At 41.9% G+C, this 21,206-nt stretch overlaps 1 protein-coding gene across 1 annotated transcript in view; it reads left to right on the top strand.

Moving 5' to 3' along the window:
* DCAF1 (DDB1 and CUL4 associated factor 1) overlaps window positions 1-21,206 on the top strand; it is a 49,965-nt gene that overhangs the window by 13,114 nt on the left and 15,645 nt on the right. The window contains exons 7-22 of the mRNA XM_032194155.1: window positions 342-845; window positions 2,054-2,155; window positions 4,263-4,421; window positions 6,814-6,993; window positions 7,826-8,035; window positions 8,898-9,067; window positions 10,853-10,977; window positions 11,907-13,167; window positions 13,979-14,177; window positions 14,856-14,938; window positions 15,701-15,785; window positions 17,250-17,483; window positions 18,009-18,102; window positions 18,591-18,695; window positions 19,467-19,540; window positions 20,503-20,607. Coding sequence (XP_032050046.1) covers window positions 342-845; window positions 2,054-2,155; window positions 4,263-4,421; window positions 6,814-6,993; window positions 7,826-8,035; window positions 8,898-9,067; window positions 10,853-10,977; window positions 11,907-13,167; window positions 13,979-14,177; window positions 14,856-14,938; window positions 15,701-15,785; window positions 17,250-17,483; window positions 18,009-18,102; window positions 18,591-18,695; window positions 19,467-19,540; window positions 20,503-20,607 — 3,690 coding nt within the window. The remainder of the gene's footprint in view (window positions 1-341; window positions 846-2,053; window positions 2,156-4,262; window positions 4,422-6,813; window positions 6,994-7,825; window positions 8,036-8,897; window positions 9,068-10,852; window positions 10,978-11,906; window positions 13,168-13,978; window positions 14,178-14,855; window positions 14,939-15,700; window positions 15,786-17,249; window positions 17,484-18,008; window positions 18,103-18,590; window positions 18,696-19,466; window positions 19,541-20,502; window positions 20,608-21,206) is intronic.

Here is a 21,206-nt window from a genome sequence, read left to right as displayed (position 1 = left end):
AGCTTCACAAGGAAGCATTGCCCTTATCCCAGGCTACGTGGAGATGATGGAAGAATGTTGCAAGATGGTGTGTGGTTCTCTTAGCACCACGATAGCTCATCTGCTCTTAATGGCTTTCAGGTCCTTTCTCTCTCCTTTGGGAAAGTGGGTGATGATTTATTAGAGTAAAAAGAATTGGGATTGTCTTAGGCACTTTGAAATCATTATTTCTCTTTGCAAACATGCACTTCGTGCCTACTATTCTATGAAGTAGAGTTGTTTATATGGTAACAGCAAAAATATGGCCAATGTGGGTTGTATGATGGAATTGGCTTGTCATGCATGCTTCTTTTGTGAAACAGGTAGCTTTGGTGCTTCGACGGCTACGAGAGCTACAGGTTACTGAAATGACTACAAAACAAGAAAACAAGCGTCCCAGTCCTCGGAAAGTGCCATCAGATCCTCTGCTGCCTCTAGATGAAGAGGCTGTGGATATGGATTATGGGGAGATGGCAGTAGATGGAGAGCAAGAAGAAGTGGCTGGGGATATGGAGATCTCCTTTCATCTCGATTCAAGTCACAAGACCAGTAGCAGAGTCAACTCTGCTACAAAGCTAGACGATGGGGGACTGAGGAAAAGCAAATCAGGGAAACAGCATGAACGAGACGGCTTCCGGAAGGCCAAGCAAAAGCTGGGCTTCTCTGCTTCAGAACCAGAGCGGATGTTTGTTGAACTGTCCAACAGCAGCTGGTCAGAAATGTCCCCGTGGGTGATTGGCACTAACTATACACTTTACCCTTTGACCCCCGCCATAGAGCAGAGGCTAATTCTTCAATACCTGACTCCCTTAGGGGAGTACCAAGAGGTGAGCATATGAGGGTGGGAGGACTCTGGGCGTGAATTCTCCTGACAGAACTATTGGTGGTATTCCGGGGAAAAGTTTTGAGGACTACTTTATCACTTGTTGATACTTTCTGGTGTGGTTAAGATCCTTTCCTGAGCTATTGTTGATTTTTCAAATTGAGGAGGTCATTAATTTAAATACTATCTAGCAGGTAATGCTCAAAACTGAACTCAGCAGGTGTGTGGTCTGGTATTAGAGCATGGCACTGGGAGTTTTATTCCTGGCTTCTGTTAACTTGTAGCGATTGTTTACATGATAGAGAATAAGTCACTTTGTTTGAAATGCGTACCTTTTTTCTGATTACTCTGGGGAAGTTAATAGACCCCGGCATTAAAAATCTGAGGAAGCAGTGGGATTTTGAAATTCTTTCTGAAATGGCTTGTATAACCTCTGCAGCATTTCTCATTAGAAATGGCAGTGCCTGTGCTACGTAGGTGCTTTTGAGAGCTGTTGTTACTTGGACAAAATAGTTGAGCCATGTCAGATTTACCAGTGTGTCTCCTTTTCCCATTGTTTTAAATCATAAGCCTCAATTCAGCATAAGTCTGCAGACCACCTTTATCTCTGTTTAATCATTTGTAGGTGGTTTAACTTAATTTGAGATGCAACAAAGCAATGCGGTTTGGGTTTGCCGTATATGTTGTGTGTGTGCACATGTGTGCCTTGCTTCTGTGAGACCCAAAGAACCCGTTATCCCCCTGATAGCCTGCATGCTGACCGGATCACTTCGTGGTAATAGGATGTAAAAATAGGAATTAATACCATAAAGCTGTTACTCAAAGAATTATGCAAAGGGTTGTGGTTTGTTGCCCTGCTCTCCTGTTTTTTCTGTTCAGTTGTTGGGTAGTTGTCTTTGCACAGATGGAAAGTGGAACCTATCGCCAGGGTGGTATCTGTGTGGACTTGCCACAGCCGCACTTGAAGGAGTGTCTTAAGATTTCCGTGTGGCAGCTGTCATGCACCTTGCTGCAGTCAGCAGATGTATTACAAGAGGTCTGTTAACCTTTATTGCTTCCTATGGATGGAGCTGGTTACCACTGACCTCTCATAACAGGTATCTGCCAGTAGGGGAAAACTGGGGGTTTGAGAGAGTTGAAAAAACAAAAACAAAACAGACCTTGAATGTCCCATGAAACATTCAGCCAGCATCTCCATCTGATTTTTCTCAGCTACTGCCCATCTTTATGCAACTGGGATCAAGGGAGCTGATGATGTACTACATCGACTTGAAGCGAACCAATGACGTGCTGCTCACTTTTGAAGCCCTTAAGGTAAATTACATTCATAATGCAAAAAAAAAAAAAAACATGCTGTCAACACTGGAAAAGCATTGAGTGCGTCTGTTGCATGCGTGAAAGACAAATGCTCACCTCCTTTAGGCCTGTTTATATCACGGGGTTCCCTGGGGTTGGAATTGGCTTTGACTCAGCTGCATTGGGTATTTGTTGTTATAACTCTTGAGAGTTAGGTTTTTTTTTTTAAAGGGGGAGGGATGTTAGTAAAAAGATGTTGTTTGTGGGGGAAGCACCATTAATTTCCTCTGCCATTTGTGTAACTGAAAATGGTAAAAAATTATTTTTTCGATTAAATGCTTATGTTACTGCTGCCCTTAGATGGCATTCCTGAGTTGTTACACTGCCTGCCCTCACAAGGGACGTTTGTCAGGGGTAAGAAGCATAAAGCATCCTATTCCTGGAAGCTCCAGCATGACATCTCTGAGCTTAATGTTTGAAATAGAGATTGCTTGCACAAGATTATTGTAGGTTATTGCCCCAACATAAGAAAAAGTACAAAATAACCCTCTTCAATCCAAACCTGCAAGGCAGGAGCACGAGTTAATGTTTTCTGTTTACTCAGATTTTACTGTTTTACTCTTTCACAGTAACTCCTCTGCCTCTGGTATCACCTCCAGTGTCATCTTTCTCTACCTTCCATTGTCACTTGTCTGCAAATTTATTTCCAAGCAGGAGTGTTCCTACAAAAGGTGTAGGTTTCCTCAACTTGGGGTGCAGTTTACAGTGGTTCTTATTTCCTCTTAAGGTGTTGATAATACAGAAAAGTGTAGTAACCTTCAGTCAGCTGCAGACTTCAGTTTTAACAGTAGCCTTCAACTTCGATTTTGCAAAGTTCTCTTTGCCAGCAATATGGCACATACAAAGTGTGAATGCAGACTTGAATATTTCATAGTAAGATAAAAAGTGAGATCATACAGAAAGAATAGGAAGACTTAGTGGCCTATTGCAGAGCAGCTCAGAAATTATACTTCTCTTGTATTTCTTTTGCAAGATGTGTAAAACTAAGTGATAACTGCCATCTTTGCTTTATCTTTCTTTGCTTATTCCTTGATTATGTTATGAGTAAGTAATTCGTATGCAGAGCATCTAGTAATATTCCTTATCTGTAACTGATAATGTGCCAAACATGACACGTGGACTTTAAGGTCAAATTTGTTTTTGTCCAAGAAGCTTGTTTAATTCTGTGTACTGACGAGGGAACTCTTCAGACCAAAAAAGAGGAGTCGTTGCTTTTGTAACTGCCAACTCCAGTTCACTGAATGAGTAGCAGTTCAGAAAGTAAATAAAAGCCCTGTATTCTAAGAGGATTGGATTTTTTTGATCTTTTAATCCCTATGTCTGCAGTATCGTTCTCCTCTCTGTGCCTGCCATAACATTCATATAGCCACATAGTGAACTGAATAAGGAACAATGCAGATTAGAGCTCAGTAGCTCACTTCCCCTGCCACCACCCTGCTAATTAATTTTTAGACCAGTTCAGTGTTAATTTAGTTACTTCTTTAATGAGTGATAACGCTGGTGCAAGGGAAGGGGCAGAAGTAGATTGGGGAAGAAAGAAAAGACTTGGACAGCATAGGTTTGTGATCGATTAGACTCCACTAGAAAGCAAGAATTTTATTTAGTGACCAGAGTTCATATAAACCCATACCCCAAATTTGCAACAGATGATTAGCTGTGGAGAAAGGGTTACTTACTAGTTCCTGTTAGGTCTGCTGATGATCTCAGCACTGTGCAGCTTCTTCAATTCCTGTCTATAGAGTAGAAATTCATATCTTTGCTTCCTTTAAATTGCACCCTGACAAAAAAAAATCAGTTTCTTCAGTGATTAGTCAAGCAAAATAACTGATTAAACTCATTACATATGTAATAGGGGTACATAATTACTTTATAAACCATATAAAGAGAGTTATACATGGGGAAAAATATTACATTCTGCAGTTATATATAATGGGAGGAGGAAATAAGCATGCCATGCTTTGTCCACTTTTTTTTTTTTTTCTTCAGTCTGCTTTTCTACAGAGGGAATGTAGAATTAATGATGGCTTGAAAAATTCCATTCTAATCTGCTTTCATGTTTCTTTAGCATTTGGCATCATTGCTGCTGCACAACAAGTTTGCGACGGAGTTTGTTGCTCATGGGGGAGTGCAAAAGTTGCTGGAAATTCCTCGTCCTTCCATGGCAGCCACGGGAGTCTCCATGTGCTTATATTATTTGTCTTACAACCAAGATGCCATGGAAAGGGTAAGACATTCTTTTAACGTGGCTGCAGTGACTTCAGTTGTTTTGATGGACTTAGTCTTCCTACCTGTGTTCAAACAGTGAATAACTATCTCCTAGGCTAAAAATCAAAGATTCTGGTATGTGCAGAGGCAATGGAAAGTGCATAGATAATTGTGTATCTTAGAGTGTTTTGTTGTGAGGATGTAAGTATCCATTCCCAGGGAATATAACTGAAGACTTCTGTCTTGTTAGCATTGTCTCAATACTTCCATTCACCCTTTTCACCTTGTTCTCTTTCCCTCCAAAATAAGGAAGAACTCCTCTTTCTCATTTCTTTCCCTTTCTACCTGTTCCAATGGGCTCCTATACTTGGATTGTTTTTCCACGCATGGTCCAAGTGTGGATAGCGTCAATGTTACACGGTGTCTCAGTCAGATCCCAGACAGCAGAGCAATTTCTTTGGTAGTGTTGGCATGCAGCAGAAGACTAATGCAGGTCTGGTCTGCATTATGCAGGGAATCAAGCTAAATGACATCTGTGGCCTGGGCTTATAAATGTTAAAACAGCTGATAATGAAGGCAAGTTCCTCACCTTATATTTTTACATGGGGGAGAGGAAAAAAAAACAAAAACAAAAAAAAACATAAAAAGCTCTTCCTGTAAGTTCATTAGTGTTCCTCCAGCAAGGATCTTTTCAGACAGGTTGGTACAGCAGTCCTCCCTTAAGTTTCAGTTTTCCATGTGCTTTAAATGGTGATTCTGTTTCCTTTTTTCATACTGGCAGCAACACTTGCATGCTGAGCTAGGTCTAGGAATTGATCCAGTTTATTCTGTAGTTGTGGCCATGCCGAGGGAAAGGGGGGGGGAAATGAACTACTAGCTTGTAAGCATTAGTGCACATGGGAGGATCCTGCTCTAAGATTCATTCAAAGCAATTGCAAAGTTGTACCCTTAAGCCTTCTAAATCTACTTTAGGAGTGATGGCTTTTTGATTCACAGCCTTTCCTTGAGATTGTCTGTCTCTTTTTTATTTTTTTTTTCTAATTCAGTTGAAAGTGGAAGCAGTTAAAGTAGTAATTTCAAGTTTCTGCATCCTCTGAGTTACTGATGCTGTCTGAATGTTTTCATTTCACTGGCAGTGGTTGTTTAAGGGCCTAACTGTAGGGATTCTGCTGACGTTTGTGTTCTGCAGACATGTATGAGTGAACTCAAAAACCTCTCAGTAATCACAGCTGGCAGGGCCATCTATGGGCCTTGTACTGCATCTCCTGTTTGAAGGCAGGAAAGGTGAAATGGGCGTAATGTCCCCCCATTTCTTTCTGCATGTGTCAGAAAGATGGACCCTGGCCATATGACCTGCTTTGGTGTTTCTCATGAGAAAACTCTGTTCTTTTTTTCTGCTTGCACTTGCTGTTTGCATGGTGTTTCAGAAGCAAAACCAAAAGCCCTGGCAGGGTGCTGCATGGGGGTTCCTTCTGCTTGACATCCTCAGGCCGGGTCATAAGACCATGTAGCTGTTTGTAGTGATGTTTGTAGTGATGCTCAGACACATTATCCCCAATATCTGCAGATACCTGGTACAGCAGATGGGTGTCCATTCTGGGCAAATGCCCAGAATGGTTTTCAGGGGCATCCAGTTCCAGGTGGCAGTCCCTTGCCACTTGGTCTGTGCCAAGCTGCAGTATGAGCGTGTCTGACACCAGCAGAGACAAGACCAAACAATGTGCTAACTGGGCATAAAAGCAGCTGGTGCCAGTACTTCAACTCCCTCCACAATTGCTGTCAGCACTGACCGTGCCGGGGGTTCCACGTTCCTCATTGTTAGAAGCTAACAAATCTATGTGAAAGTGCAGCTCTGAGCACGTAGTCTGCACGTCTCAGAGACAGAGATGCTCTCTTCCTCTCCTCAGACAACCTGTCCGTTTCCAGAGAAAGTAAAGCTTTAAATTTGCATTTGATGATCCCTGCTGTTCTTCTAGACTTTGCTATCCATTTGCTAGAACTTCAGCATAGCATATGATGCTGTTAGATTTGAAGTATTTTTGTTTCTTCTCCAAAAACTTCTCTTCCTTCTCTGGCTCTAGTGAAACGTTCTGTTTGGGTGCTTTGAAACAATATGCAGAGGGACTCTGAAATTACACTGCACGAAGACTGCTGTATTTACTGTTTAGGTCTAGGAACAGACCTACATTGCATCATCGTGATCTCTACTAGTCTCCCTGAGGCCTTCTTTCACTGCTCTGGAAATGGGGCTTTTATTTCATGTCTCAGCTATCAGTTACTTCCAGCTGGACTAGGGACGTTTGTCCCCTGTCGTTTTGCCTCTCAAACTGCCATTCTTCTCAGACTAATTCTCTCCAACAAGCTGTTTGAAGTCCTTCTCAATAATGTTTTTGTTTGTTTTTTCTTTATAGGTGTGCATGCACCCCCATAACGTGCTCTCAGATGTGGTGAACTACACCTTATGGCTAATGGAGTGCTCCCATGCCTCAGGCTGCTGCCACGCTACCATGTTCTTCTCCATTTGCTTCTCATTCCGTGCTGTCCTGGAGCTCTTTGACAGGCATGATGGACTTCGTCGTCTTGTTAACCTGGTAAGGCTAGTGGTCTTATGTGCTGAACAGGGCTTTAGTGTCAGGTTTTGCACCCTATACAGCTAATTAACTGTAGAGGGTTCTGTTTTTTTTTCTGCTTGTTTGAGTTTTTCCTTGTCAGTTCCCAAGAGATGGGAGAGGTGGGGTGAGTTTTCCGACTAACAGATGTGAGGATTCTTCTTATTGTTAATAACAAGATCGCTGTCCAGAGGCCAGCTGCCCTCTGAGAGCTTTTTGGTACAACTCCTGGGTTAAGCAGCACTCACTCAAACAGCAGTGGCTTAGTGGTGATTCAGATCTTTCTCTGCCTTCCACATGTAGGTGTGGTGTTGTCGTGCACCCTTTTGGATGCAGATACATCCAGCCTTGTTCCAGGAGAGGTACAGCTGTATTTGTGCTGTGCTGTGGTACTCACAGTGCCTTATGAGCACAAATTATACTATTTCTGTACAAAAAGCAGTACCTCTGCGTGCTGTGCAGTCACGGTAGCCTGGGTTGGTATTAGCTCAGGGACCTTGCCACAAGCACATTTTGTGTTGTGTAACACAATGCCTGATGGTGCCTCTAGATTTTTACCCATGTAGCTGCTGGATTTCTTCATAGATAGCGGAGGAGGAGGAATGGTTCTTTTTAGACTTAATTATTATCCAAGCAAATAGCTGACTGAACAGAAAGGCTTTCATCAGCTCTCTGAGAGAGTGTTTGTGTATCCTTTGTGGCAAAGAGAGCTTGTGTTTGGTACAAGTACAGCTGAGAATTGTAGGTGCTATTTTTCTGAAGTGTGGGCTGAACCTTTCTCTTCTTTCTCTTTCCACCCGACTGCTTTCTGAAGATAAGTACTCTTGAAATCTTAAACCTGGAAGACCAAGGAGCTCTCCTGAGCGATGACGAGATCTTTGCCAGTCGCCAGACTGGGAAACATACCTGCATGGCCTTGCGTCGATACTTTGAGGCTCACCTTGCTATCAAACTTGAGCAGGTGAAGCAGTCGCTCCAGCGCACGGAAGGTGGCATTCTGGTACATCCACAGCCCCCCTACAAGGTGAGCAGCGTGTTGCAACCTTTCAACGTGGACAAAATCTCTATTTATAGAGAAGTGGATAATACCAAAAAAATTAGGAATTAATGTGGTAGTGACAAATAACATGTCTTCTGGACACCATAGTTTTTTAGGAACGACCTGGGAGGTACTGGTGTTGTCTGTGACTTTATTTTTCAATCTTTTCCCTGAAAATGTATTTATTTATTTTAAACTAAACTTTGTGGCTGCTTGTTCTGATGGAGTACATTCATTTGTAGTTTCTGGTTTCAGTCACAATGGTTTTCCAGAAGAGCTAAAATAAGAAAACATGACTTTTGGCTTCTGCAAAAATCACTTACATTTTCAGTAATTAAAAAAAATGTGTTTAAGCTGTTGATGTTTTGATTAGAAGAGTATTTTCAAGTTGAAAGGCAAACTTGTTTGGAATTTACTTTTTTCTTCGTTATCTCTTGTAGTCCAAACTTAGAAACTGTAAATGAGTGTTTTTTCAGCCTTTTTAATACTTTAGCATAAATTTCTTTTGAATTATGGTCTAGTAGCTTAAAAACAGATTAATAACAGAATTAAAAACAGAATTTTAGTGTAACTTCTTAAATTGGTTTAAGCTTTCTAGACTGCAGAAAAACTTAAAGGGTATTAAAGGTTATTGTTCTGTAGCTTATTGCATATTATCATGGCAACTGCTGTTTTTTTTGTATTTGAAGAATAAAACAAAGTAAATAATAAATCTGCAAGAAACAGTGATAGCTTCAGCTTAGATATGGATGCAGTTTTCAGTTAAATCCCAGCAGTGAAGGGTTTGATGTGCAAGTTTGTAACCCTTGTGATACCTTTCTAATGCTTCCAACTCCTTTCTTGGCAGGCATGTTCCTATACTCATGAGCAGATTGTAGAGATGATGGAGTTCCTGATTGAGTATGGTCCAGCACAGCTCTACTGGGAGCCAGCAGAGGTTTTTCTCAAGTTGTCTTGCGTCCAGCTCATGCTTCAGCTCATTTCAATAGCATGCAACTGGAAGACATACTATGCAAGGTAAGCTGCTTGCTGTAATATTTTATTTCTTTAGTGCAGTAAGCTGTGATTTTTGGGCAGGACAGCCATTAATTTTCTGAATTTCCTTTTTTTTCTTAAAGCATCTATGGCAGGCGCCTAGTGGGTTGTAGGGGCTTGTGCTTTGGTTACACAGTGCTCATGAAAATTAACACTGGAGACAGCAGGACTAAAATCTTGAGGTAGAGGGTGGATGAGAATTCTGAAGAACCAAAATGCCTCAGGCCTTTGATTTCTGACAATTCAGCATCATAGTAGAGCGTAGTCACAATTCTGTGCTACTTTTCTTTGTTATTTGTTCACCTTTTTATTAGAGACTAGAAAACCTTTTAAGAGGGTGAAATCAAGCCATGTTTTCCATCTGGAGAATCAGGGGAATGTCTGTGTGGATGTAGTAAATTTAGCTGACTCGAGAGAATGTTGTGTATCACCTTTGTTCATTCACTGATACTTGAATATTATTGATTAGGTACAACTGTACAAAGGAGTTGTGAATACCCAACAAGACAGCATTTGAGAGAGGGGAAAAAAGTCTGAAGGTGAACTCCAGCAAAGCACAGTAGTAACAGTGTCCCTAGATGATAAACCACCGGCTCTTAAACACGGGGTGTTTGTAGAGAGGCTTATCTTGAGATGCTGCTTCTCAGTTTCTCCTGTCCTAGCCATGCTCTGGGGGCACTGTGATATTGTGCTGTTTCTGTGGCACATCCTTCCTCCTCCCCGCCCCCCAGTCCAAATCCAACAATTTGCAGCATCCTTACTCTTACAAAAGAAAGGAAACTGCACCAGGCTCTGATAGGCAAGGATACCATTAGGATCCTGTCCCCACTATAGAGAGAGAATGGGTGCAAAATTCCAGCCTCTGCTTATCCTGATCAGCATCTGCTCCCAGGAGTGAGAGTGTAGTCCTCTCTAGAGACACTTGCTGGTGAGTCACGGTCTGCCAGGACTAGCTGTCATCAGCTGTACTGTCACCAGGGCTCCCTCCTCCTTATTTCTGCTGCATGCAGGAGCTCCTTGCCTAGCTTAACTTGAAAGCCTTCAAAATCTGTTTTGCTTGTGCGCTCCCCGCCTCCCTCTCTCAGGTTGCATTCTCCTGGGTAGTTTCTCTTCTCCTGTTTCTTATTCTCTGCATCTGTTTCCTAATTGCTGTCTGGGTTAACTCCTGCCTCGCCGTAGAGGCTTACAAACCTTGCCCCCTTTTCTTGCATTGTTCTGCTCTTCCACCTCTTGTTCAACAGTTCTCTTCATTTTCCACACACCTGTCTCTCTCTCAATGTAGTGCCTAAGTTGATGCCTTTTTCCTTGTCATAATTGTCTGTTTTACTGCTAAAATTTCCCTTTGTTTCAGAGAAAACTTCCTTTCTACTTGATTGGTAACAAACTGTTTTAGAGAGGAATGTTTTCTGACTGAGATATAGAGTTAGGTTAGATTGAGGAACTTAATTTAGAATGCTTTTGTGGATAAGTGTTAGGAATCTTAGTCCCGTAAATTCAAAATGACAGTGCTTTTAGGAGCCTGTGGGCAGGGTGGGCTGCATGATGACAAACTGCAGGAGGCAGTGTGCTCAGTTACAGTATGTGAACACTGCCTTCTGTGAGGACCAGCCCTTTAAGAGAGGAACATCCTAACATCAGAAGGCATTATCAAAAACATGAGATGTGACCAGTTTTGTTTGTTGGATTAGGGTAGAATAAATACTGTTTTTATGCTGCTTAACATCTCTTGTTATACCTCTAAGAAGTTCTTCTGTTACTGACTTCCAGGAATGACACGGTACGCTACGCTCTGGATGTACTAGCCATCCTGACTGTGGTTCCTAAAATCCAGCTGCAGCTGGCAGAACCTGTGGATGTGTTAGATGAGGCTGGATCTACTGTTTCCACTGTGGGTAAGTTGAATATGGTCCTGGTGACTTAATCTTATCAGTTGGCCTCTGGTATGTGTTTTCTTCAAATGTTTCTCATCTGCGGTGAGACAAGGGTTAAAATAATTCATGTACTCAGAGCTATTGTTAGGGATGCAAATAAATGGGAGAGCAGACTGTCACGATTAGCACTGGTTGGATTACAAATTTGAAGGCATGGTCTTTGACTCATGCTTCTATTCAAGAGCTCATTAAATACAGATGCAAGAAAATTTGCTTTTGTAATGGGACTATAAGGTTCCCTCAGCTTCCTAGAAATTTAGGACTCCTGAGGATATTGCATTTGGGAATAATGTGAGAAGAACAATTAGTGCTATGTATTTGTTTGAGTTATGCTCTAATTGGACACCTTCAGATTCAGTACATGAATGAAATGAGATTTTTTTTGGACGAAATAGCTATTTTTGAGAGTGGATTTGAACTTCTAAAGTGGACACGAAACCTTAATTTCATTTGGAACTCTGGAGGGAAAAAAAAGATACCAAGTTTCATTTTTGCTTGACTCATTTAGGAAGCAGCTTCATCCCATCCATGTCCAATTTTATATTTATACAAAAGAGTTGCTTTCTGTGATCAGAAGTTAGAGGCATTCCTCTGTATCATCTCTGTGCCAGATATCTTAAAGATTGTAATCCTGGGTCATGCCTGACCTCTGAAAGATTGGCTGCCTACTCACTGATGAGGTGGAGGAGCATCAGTGTAGAAAAACATTTTGTCAGGGAGGCAGAGGAACGTGTCTTATGCTAGTTAGAAAAAATGAACTTCAAAAATTCCTGCAATTAAGAGGAATTACGTATTTCTCCCAGTTATCTGGAAGACTCCCTTACTTGTCTGATTAAACTGTGTGAGATGCACTTGGAATTATTAAAGAAATTATTTCTTTCCCTCACTAGGTATTAGCATCATCCTTGGAGTTGCTGAGGGTGAATTTTTCATCCATGATGCAGAGATTCAGAAATCAGCCCTTCAGATCATCATCAATTGCGTATGTGGCCCCGATAACCGGATCTCCAGCATTGGCAAATTCATCTCCGGAACTCCTCGGCGAAAGCTTCCTCAGGCCCCCAAGAGCAGTGAGCACACATTAGCTAAGATGTGGAATGTGGTACAGTCCAACAATGGCATCAAAGTGCTGCTGTCATTGCTGTCTATAAAGATGCCGATCACAGACGCAGATCAGATCCGAGCGTTAGCCTGCAAAGCCTTGGTGGGGCTCTCACGCAGCAGTACTGTCCGGCAGATTATCAGCAAGCTCCCCCTCTTCAGCAGCTGTCAAATTCAGCAGCTGATGAAAGAGCCGGTGCTTCAGGACAAGCGCAGCGAGCATGTGAAGTTCTGCAAATATGCTGCTGAGCTGATAGAGCGTGTCTCGGGGAAGCCCTTGCTGATTGGCACAGATGTCTCCCTGGCTCGGTTGCAGAAAGCGGATGTGGTGGCCCAGTCAAGGATCACGTTTCCTGAGAAGGAGCTGCTGCTCCTGATTCGGAACCATCTCATCTCTAAGGGCCTAGGAGAAACTGCATCTGTCCTTACTAAAGAGGCTGACCTACCCATGACTGCAGCATCTCATTCATCTGCCTTCACCCCTGTTGCGGCTGCTGCCTCTCCCGTGGCCCTGCCTCGCACTCCTCGCATAGCTAATGGCATCTCAGCCCGGTTGAGTAGCCACACTTCCGTAGGTTCCCCTGCCACCTCTGTCCATGCTCAGGCAAGGCCGTCTGCATCCCAAGGTCCACTTGCCCTTCCAGGCCCTTCTTATGCCAGCAACTCTCCTCTGATTGGCAGGATTAGCTTTGTCAGGGAGAGACCATCTCCCTGCAACGGCAGAAAAATCAGAGTGTTGCGACAAAAATCGGACCATGGCGCCTACAGCCAGAGCCCAGCTATCAAAAAGCAGCTGGACAGACACCTTCCTTCCCCACCCACGCTGGACAGTATAATCACAGAGTACCTTAGGGAGCAGCATGCCCGCTGCAAGAACCCTGTTGCCACCTGTCCCCCTTTCTCTCTCTTTACTCCCCACCAGTGTCCTGAGCCAAAACAGAGGCGCCAAGCGCCAACTAACTTTACCTCACGGCTGACCCGCAGGGCAGCCTTTCCGAAGTACGGAGGGGTGGATGGTGGCTGCTTTGATAGACACCTTATATTTAGCAGGTAAGGAAGAAAAACGTTTCTTGCTCCCTCTCAGGGTGTGCCCTGTGCCAAAAAGCCTTGCCTGGATTCAGGCTACGGTGTCCCACAGCGGAGTCTCCTTGGACAGACAAGTGTTTTAATTCAACAGTGGCAATTGGGGAGCTTTGAAAAGCAATTCCAGAAGTTGTTCTGTTTCTCTTGTCCATAATACTGACCCTTAGCACATAAAGCACACTCTATTTTCAGTGTCATGTTAATTCATTGGCAGCATTGGCTAATGAAGCTCATACTTCTGCTCTCCTCTGGAAGGTAAGTATGTAATGACAGCTTTAAAAGAGAGTGTAGCACAGCCTTGAGGTTGGTTTGCTGATGGACCCAGGCCTACCGACAGATGGAGGACAGCGGAATACGTATTTTTCATCGTGTGGCTTAATTTTCAGCACAGCAAGTTGCTAGCCTTATGTGGCCTTTGTTTGCTGAGGTTAAATTGGAAGATGATACTAAGTTTACAAAAAATAATTTTCCAGATGACAGCATTTTCAGGTTTGCCATTAATCCAGCTTTGAAGATGGACTCCAACTGCTTCAACTTAATGATGTGCTATAATAGAAGTACCTAATCATGCAAGACAAACCCTGAAATGTTGTAGACACTGCTGTCACATATTCACTCAAGCAGTAGCCTTATAATTGATACTTGGCTTGTCTGAGATGAAAGCTACAACTTTTTACCTATGTGATCTTAAAGGACTGGTTTTAATGTTATCACACGGTAGTTCCGTTTTGCTTTTCTGCTCTCTTTTGGGTGACCCTTTTTTTTCTACCTTCTCTAGGTTCCGTCCTATTTCTGTGTTCCGGGAAGCAAATGAGGATGAGAGTGGCTTTACCTGTTGCGCGTTTTCTGCACGGGAACGATTCTTAATGTTGGGTACTTGCACAGGGCAGTTGAAACTCTACAATGTATTTAGTGGACAGGAAGAGGCTAGTTACAACTGCCATAACTCTGCTATCACGCACCTTGAGCCATCCAGGGTAAGTAATCAAAGACCTGTGCTGAGTTTTAGAAGTTCTCATAGACTAAAGCCTGGTATATTTTGGGCCTGTCTATGTAAATGTAAAGTGCACCTACTGGCTGGCCTCTAATGCCTGTCTTGAAAGTACTCGTAGCAGTTCTGTGCTACCTTTCTGAGTTCTGTGTAGTTTTTTCTTCCCAAGATAACGGAGAAGATGCAGGGGCTGTGTGCTTTCATAAATAATGAATGTGTGTCTGTAAGTGGTAAAATGCTTAAAGTGACTACATTTAAGAGAGATGTGAGATATAATACCAGAGATAATACAACAATTCTTTGTTGGAGAAAAGTCTTGTGGGAAATGATTCTAGGAAGAACCCAGGAGGTAACCCATTTACAAGCAGAATAAACTCCATTCACAGTGCATCAGAGTTCAGGCTGGGGTTATCCTGCTTTTATCTGCTATTAACATCATAGATCGTTCTATTGTTATGTTTTTATTCATCTGTATAGCATAAAGAGCCCTTGGCATAACATCAAATACTGAGACATCCCTACAGAAGTAGTTTCTCAAGCACAAGACCTGCGGTAGTTCCTAAATTAATTTTGTAAGCCTAAACTTAAGAGTACAGGTAAAATAACCTCTGTTTTCCCTGGCATCTTTTCCTTTCTCTTCCTCCACTACCATCTGGAAATACAGGATGGATCTTTATTGCTGACATCTGCTACGTGGAGCCAACCTCTGTCTGCGTTGTGGGGAATGAAGTCTGTCTTTGATATGAAGTAGGTGTACTCTGATCTGTGGGGGTATATTGTAGTTGGAAGAAACATTCAACATATGCAGAATTCCTAAGAACAGACTCTGAAAGGACAGCACAGCTCCCACAATGTCTGTGATTAAAAAATAAAATATGTTCCTTTTCTTGTTTAGTATCTTCCCTGTTTTATTGAGTACAGACACCGTAGCAAAATTCTACCTACCAGAAGTGCTGTTTGATGCAAGATAGAGGAGTAAAATCACTGTTGTTCCTGAAGACAAAGAAATATGTTTGTAGTTTTATTCTCATGTTAGTAAACTACCTTGACAATCTTTTTGTAGATAGTTACAGAATTTTATAATATGGTAATTTGCATGCTGAAATTTTTAGACCTGGATATCCCAAAGGCAGCTATGTCAAATTGAGTTCAGTATTTACAAATGTCTTTTCTCACCAAAAGGCATGTAGCCATTTAAAGGTCACTCCTGCAAGTGGTGTTATGTTTATGGCAGACCCTGTTGCAGCAGTAATTTGGTTACAAGCCTAATAACTTGTTTCTTGTGGTTTTTAACTGGTCTGTTGTAAAGGCTGTGTGTCTGTGATAGATACTTCCCTACAAACGCCAGTGGAACACGGTAGCATGCTATGGTCAATAGCGAAGGGAAGTCTTCTAGTTTCTAGACTTCAGTTTTCGGCATTGTTGGACCCTCTGCTCGAGGTGCTGTTTAGTTCACACAGGAGGTTTGAATCTGCAGTTCCTTGACTTCCTTACTGACTCTATCTACAGGCATTCCTTCCCTGATGACCACTACGTGGAGTTCAGCAAGCACTCTCAGGATAGGGTCATTGGCACAAAAGGAGACATCGCCCATGTAAGTTTCATTAAAAGTCATGGCTGTGAAACTGTGACAAGAATGTAATTACTCACAGAGTGTTTACCAGCAGATCAGGGTGCTATGATGCACAGAGTGTAATGGGTGAGCAAAGAAACTTTAGAGAAAAAGCTTTGGAAGTATCAAATAACGCTTCTCTCTGTGTTTGAGGGTATAAACTTGACCATTCCAAATCATCTGTAGCACGAAAAATGTGCGGTGTGTTGTTTCTCTGGTTATACTGGGCAACAGAAATCTGCTTTTTGTTCATTTAAGAGAAGTTATGTCAGACTCTTTTTTCCGCCCCCCCCGAAGTTGACTCCTTTGCCTGATTTTTCATTAATAGTAATAAAAAATAAAAAAATAAAAAATCTAGCAGTAGCTCAATCAACAGCCATGGAAAATGGTTTACTAAGTGTCCTTATTCTTCTCTTTCCCCCGGTAATCTAGAGCTTACTTATGGGTGTCGCAAGTTTAATTTTACCGATCTAATTTCATAGAATACTGCAGTATTTTGTATGAATACCTGCAAATTTGACAGATGCAGGCTTCGGTGATTCTGCTCCTCGGTGCTAATCTGCATTCATTAGAGACACTGTCTTTTGAAAAAGCATTTGCATAAAAATACTGCCGTGAAACGTAAAATCATATATAATTTGAATAAGTTATTTATTGCTCTTGATTTTTGGAAGTATTTTGCATTTAAGCAAACCATGCATTCCTGCCCAGTTTTTTTTAACTTTATCTGGAAGTCAGATCTGTTTGTGCTTTGTGTTTGTCTGATAACCAGATTGCTTTCCAATATTGAAGATTTTTTTTTTTCCCTTCTCTGAGTTTGAAAGAGGGCTAGGTTCTTCAGGGTGTTACAGATCAAATTTATCTGAGATGGTCATAAACCCTTTGTACTTGGTAAAGCCCTTTTTATTTTCCAAGTCTTCTTTAAAGCTTTTTACAGTTTACTAGGGCAAAGCATAGAAAGTTGCCCTTAAGTGTAAATACCAGAAATTTTAACTCCTTTTCTGTAGATATGGCTATGACCCCTTCCTCTACCCCTCCCTCCCCCTTGTGCTTTGGGGTTTTGATGTTTTTATAATACCATCTGCTCTGAAAGCAGTTGAATTTCTGAAACAGGCTCTGGCTAAGTGGTACCTTTTGTCTGCAGCTTTCTGCCCCAGTTTTCATAATGGGGTTAATTTCTTTGGAACTAATGCTGATTGTGTTAAATATATTGGCAAACCTGCAGTAAGTTAAGTACTGGCCAAATCATGTTGTGAGACTTGGTTCCAGCTGTGAAAAACTATTAGAGTAGCAGAGCAAGTGTTATCTTTATAATGTTCTTGCTTGAAATTATAAAGTGAAATGGGGCTGGGGGGATTCTGGAAACAATCTATAATATGGGATGTTCTTAGGCACAGGTACGTTACAAATTGTGACTAATTTTTCTTTTTCTTTTTAATCTAAAAGATCTATGATATTCAGACTGGCAACAAGCTATTGACTCTGTTTAACCCAGATCTTGCCAACAACTACAAGAAGAACTGTGCCACGTTTAACCCCACAGATGACCTTGTCCTAAATGATGGTGTCCTCTGGGATGTCAGATCAGCACAAGCCATCCACAAGTTTGATAAATTCAACATGACCATCAGCGGTGTTTTCCATCCCAATGGGCTAGAGGTCATAGTCAACACAGAAATTGTATCCTTTGGCCACGGTGGTAACGTGCTGAGAGGTCAAGAATTTGCATTGAAAACCAAGTAGCTGTTTGAAGTTGTATAAACGGTCTGCTGCGTTACAAATTATGAACAGTAACAACAGCTTTTGTCTCTGAAGGGAGTAAGTGGGGACTGTCAGACAAGTGGCTAGTTTAAATCTAGACTGCCTCTGCCTCTGATTTTGGCCTAGTGGAAATACTCGATTTTTTTTTTTTTTTTTCCCTAATGCACTTGGCGGTATCTCTGCTCTCTTCCACTCCCTTACCAAGATCTACCATGAAGCTACTGCAGTAACAAAGGGAAGCTAAGTGGGAATTACATTTTGAGCAACAGCTTTTTGGGTTTGAGTATGTTGAAGAGATCATGGTGCTAGAATCTGACACTGTCATATTTGCAAGAGGGTGGGAATGATGTTTCTTGAAAGCAATTAATCAGTTGTTCAGCACTGTGTTGAAACTGAAACAGAAATTTTCAATAGTCTGTTGCTCCTTAGCCTGGATTTCTTCAGTGGGACCTCCGAACTTTCCACTTGTTACACACAGTACCTGCACTGGATCAGTGTCGTGTGGTCTTCAACTACACTGGTACAGTTATGTATGGAGGTAAGATTTCTCAGTCTTAATTGCTCTCCTTGGACACGTCTGGGTGGTGATAAGTAGGGATTTGTTCAGCGAAATCGGAAGCTTCAAAATCTGTCTAGCTGCAGGCCTTTCTGGCATATGTGAACTGGATTTCCACTCCCTCCCCTTCAGGAGTTTACACTATATGTAGTGCTGACAAAGACAGTTTTCTCTAACATCAATGATATCAAAACTCATTTGTGAGATAAAAAAATCAACCTTTTGAGAAAGAAAATGTGTATATCAGTAGACCTGATAATGCTTGAGGAAGTAATTTTATCCTCAATGTTTAAGCTTCAGTGATCATTGCTAGTAATAAAGGCAACTCTAGAAGAGAAGATCTTAAATGGGTCTTGCCAAGCTATTAAATATGAAGAAAATTCATGTCAAGAGTTTGATTTGATCTTAAGTTCATTAAAGGTAATGACAAGTTGAAGGTGGGTTTGTAGAATGATCTTTCCTTGTATCAGCTATGTTGCAGGCAGATGATGAAGATGACCTTTTGGAAGAGAGAATGAGAAGTCCGTTTGGCTCTTCTTTCAGGACATTCAATGCAACTGATTATAAACCTATAGGTAAGACAAAAAGAGGAACAAATATTCTGGTCTGGAGGTTTGAAGTTTTATTGAAAGTTCTTAGTAACGTTTACTTCCTCCTCCTCCCTGCATATGTGACAAAACAATTTTTGCTATGATCTGTTCTGATCAAAACATGAATGTCGGTTTAATGCTGAAATAGGTTCAAGTATCATCTGTGCACTGTATGAACTTCATTACTTGCTACCACTCAGCATTTCTGGCTTTATTTTCCTTTTTTTTTTTTTTTTCCAAGCAGGGCAAAATCTGAGGTAGTAGGTCATTTGGCCAAGATGTTACTGCTTGTAATTTTAGGAAGGACCTTTTTTATTTTCATCTTATTTTCCTTTTCCTTCCAGCGTTTCCCCATGCTGGTAGTCTAAAATGTCAGTTTGGCGTTGAGCTGGCAGAGCTTCTGCAGCTATACTAATGACCGCTATAGACATAAATGCGGCTTTTGCTGTTAAAGGAGGTACAGCTCATAACTCCGTCCTCTGGTTGCCACCTATCTTGAAAGATTATCTCTTATTTACTGTGCTTAGGAAAGTCAGTACATCTATTATCAAGGGAAGAAGCACTGTGGAGACCAGATTAAGAAATTACCTTTTTTTTTTTTGTCTCCAACGCTTCTGTTCTTTATTACAGGTTGTTACAAATGTCCATTTCACTCAGAGTTATCTGCTTTTAGATATATATGATTAGATTTTGTCTTCTAGCAAGCATTAAGTAATATGCAATTAACCACTGAGTTCATTTTATGATGTTTTCCAGCTACCATAGATGTAAAGCGGAATATCTTTGATTTGTGCACAGACAGCAAAGACTGCTATCTGGCTGTCATTGAGGTAAAGGAGCTAACTGTGATCTGTGTGCTATGCTTTTTCCCTTCTTTTTAAAACCTTTGGAACTGATGATTCTGGAATTGCTACTGTTAAATTTGCATCCTAAGTGGTGGTGGTGTTTTGATGGTGTTAAAGGTGCTGTTCAATTCATTTGTCCATCTACAGTTTATGCTTAAAAGCTATCTTTTTCAGCCTCGGACTCTTCAAATGCTTCCCACTTTAAAATAACTGTAGTGGCTTTGCTACTCAGAAACACAGAAATGCATTTTTTGCTATTTATATGAATGATGTAGTGCAAATTTTAATAGGAAATTAAATACCTGGAAAATGCTGTCTACCTTGGACTTCCCATGGAGCTTTGCTGTGGATCTCTTTCTATTCCTTTCTCATGTATTTTCGTAGCAAAATCCCAGAAGCTAAGAACTTGAAACAGTAATTACTAAGTGAAACTTCTAATTTGTTGGGGGGGGGCGAGGCAGTCACATTAAACTAATGGATCCAGTTCTTTGCGCTTTAATATGTTGTCAGTACTCAGTTTCTTGAACTGGCTATATACACGTGGCCAATGGGGCCATCAGACTGCTGTCTTCTGTGACTTTTTGGTAGTTTTTAGCCTTCTCTCAAGGCATACAGTTCAGTGATACGGTAGGGAGGCACATATGAAAAGAGGGGTTGTGCAGTTAGGTGAGGACTAACCCACAGTGTGTTCAGGATCCAATAAGGGTTTTATGAGGTCTGTGTGTAAGAGCACAACTCATAGGTGGCAGAAGCAGAAAGTAGATATTTACGTCACTCCTTAGCTAGTCCTTGAAAATAAAAGACTGTCTTTTAGTGCTAATTGTATAGCTGCTAGTAAATGGGAGGGAAGGATTTTAGTCACGTTTCTGTAGTTGAAATCAGATAGTGTTGAATATGCATGCAAAACTGAATGCCTGGGACTAACTGTGTGGGCGTTTCCCCTTCAGAATCAAGGGAGCATGGATACCATGAACATGGATACAGTTTGCAGACTGTATGAAGTGGGCAGGCAGCGTTTGGCTGAAGATGAAGAGGATGAAGAAGAAGATCAGGTGAGAAGCATGGCATTAACCCGCTTGCTTAAGGGTAGCTGTTTTGCAAGTATGTGAAGCCACAGGCGCTCAGTTACTACCCGTAAGCTACAAATGCCTCATTTGGACCCATCTGTTGTAAAGCAGATCTGGATGAGGGCATTAAGTGCTCCCTCATTAACTTCACAGACCACACCAAGTTAAGTGTGTGTGTCGATCTGCTCGAGGGTAGGAAGGCCGCGCAGAGGGATCTGGACAGGCTGGACCGATGGGCTGACATCAACTGCATGAAGTTCAACAAGGCCAAGTGCCAGGTCGTGCACCTGGGGCACAACAGGCACCAAGTAGCACTACTGGCTGGGGGCAGAGTGGCTGAAAAGCTGCCCGGAGGAAAGGGCCTTCGGGGTATTGGTCGATAGCCTGCTGAATGTGAGCCAGCAGTGTGCTCAGATGGCCAAGAAGGCCAAACAGCATCCTGGCTTGTGTCAGAAATTGCATGGCCAGCAGGGCTAGGGAGGTGATTGTCCCTCTGTACTTGGCTCTGTTGAGGCCACACCTTGAATACTGTGTTTAATTTTGGGCCCCTCGCTACAAGAAGGACATCGAGGTGCTGGAGCGTG

The sequence above is a fragment of the Aythya fuligula genome, chromosome 10 (genome assembly GCF_009819795.1).
Source record: "Aythya fuligula isolate bAytFul2 chromosome 10, bAytFul2.pri, whole genome shotgun sequence".
NCBI classification, from domain to species: Eukaryota; Metazoa; Chordata; class Aves; order Anseriformes; family Anatidae; genus Aythya; species Aythya fuligula.
This window is presented reverse-complemented; position numbering and strand designations above follow the sequence as displayed.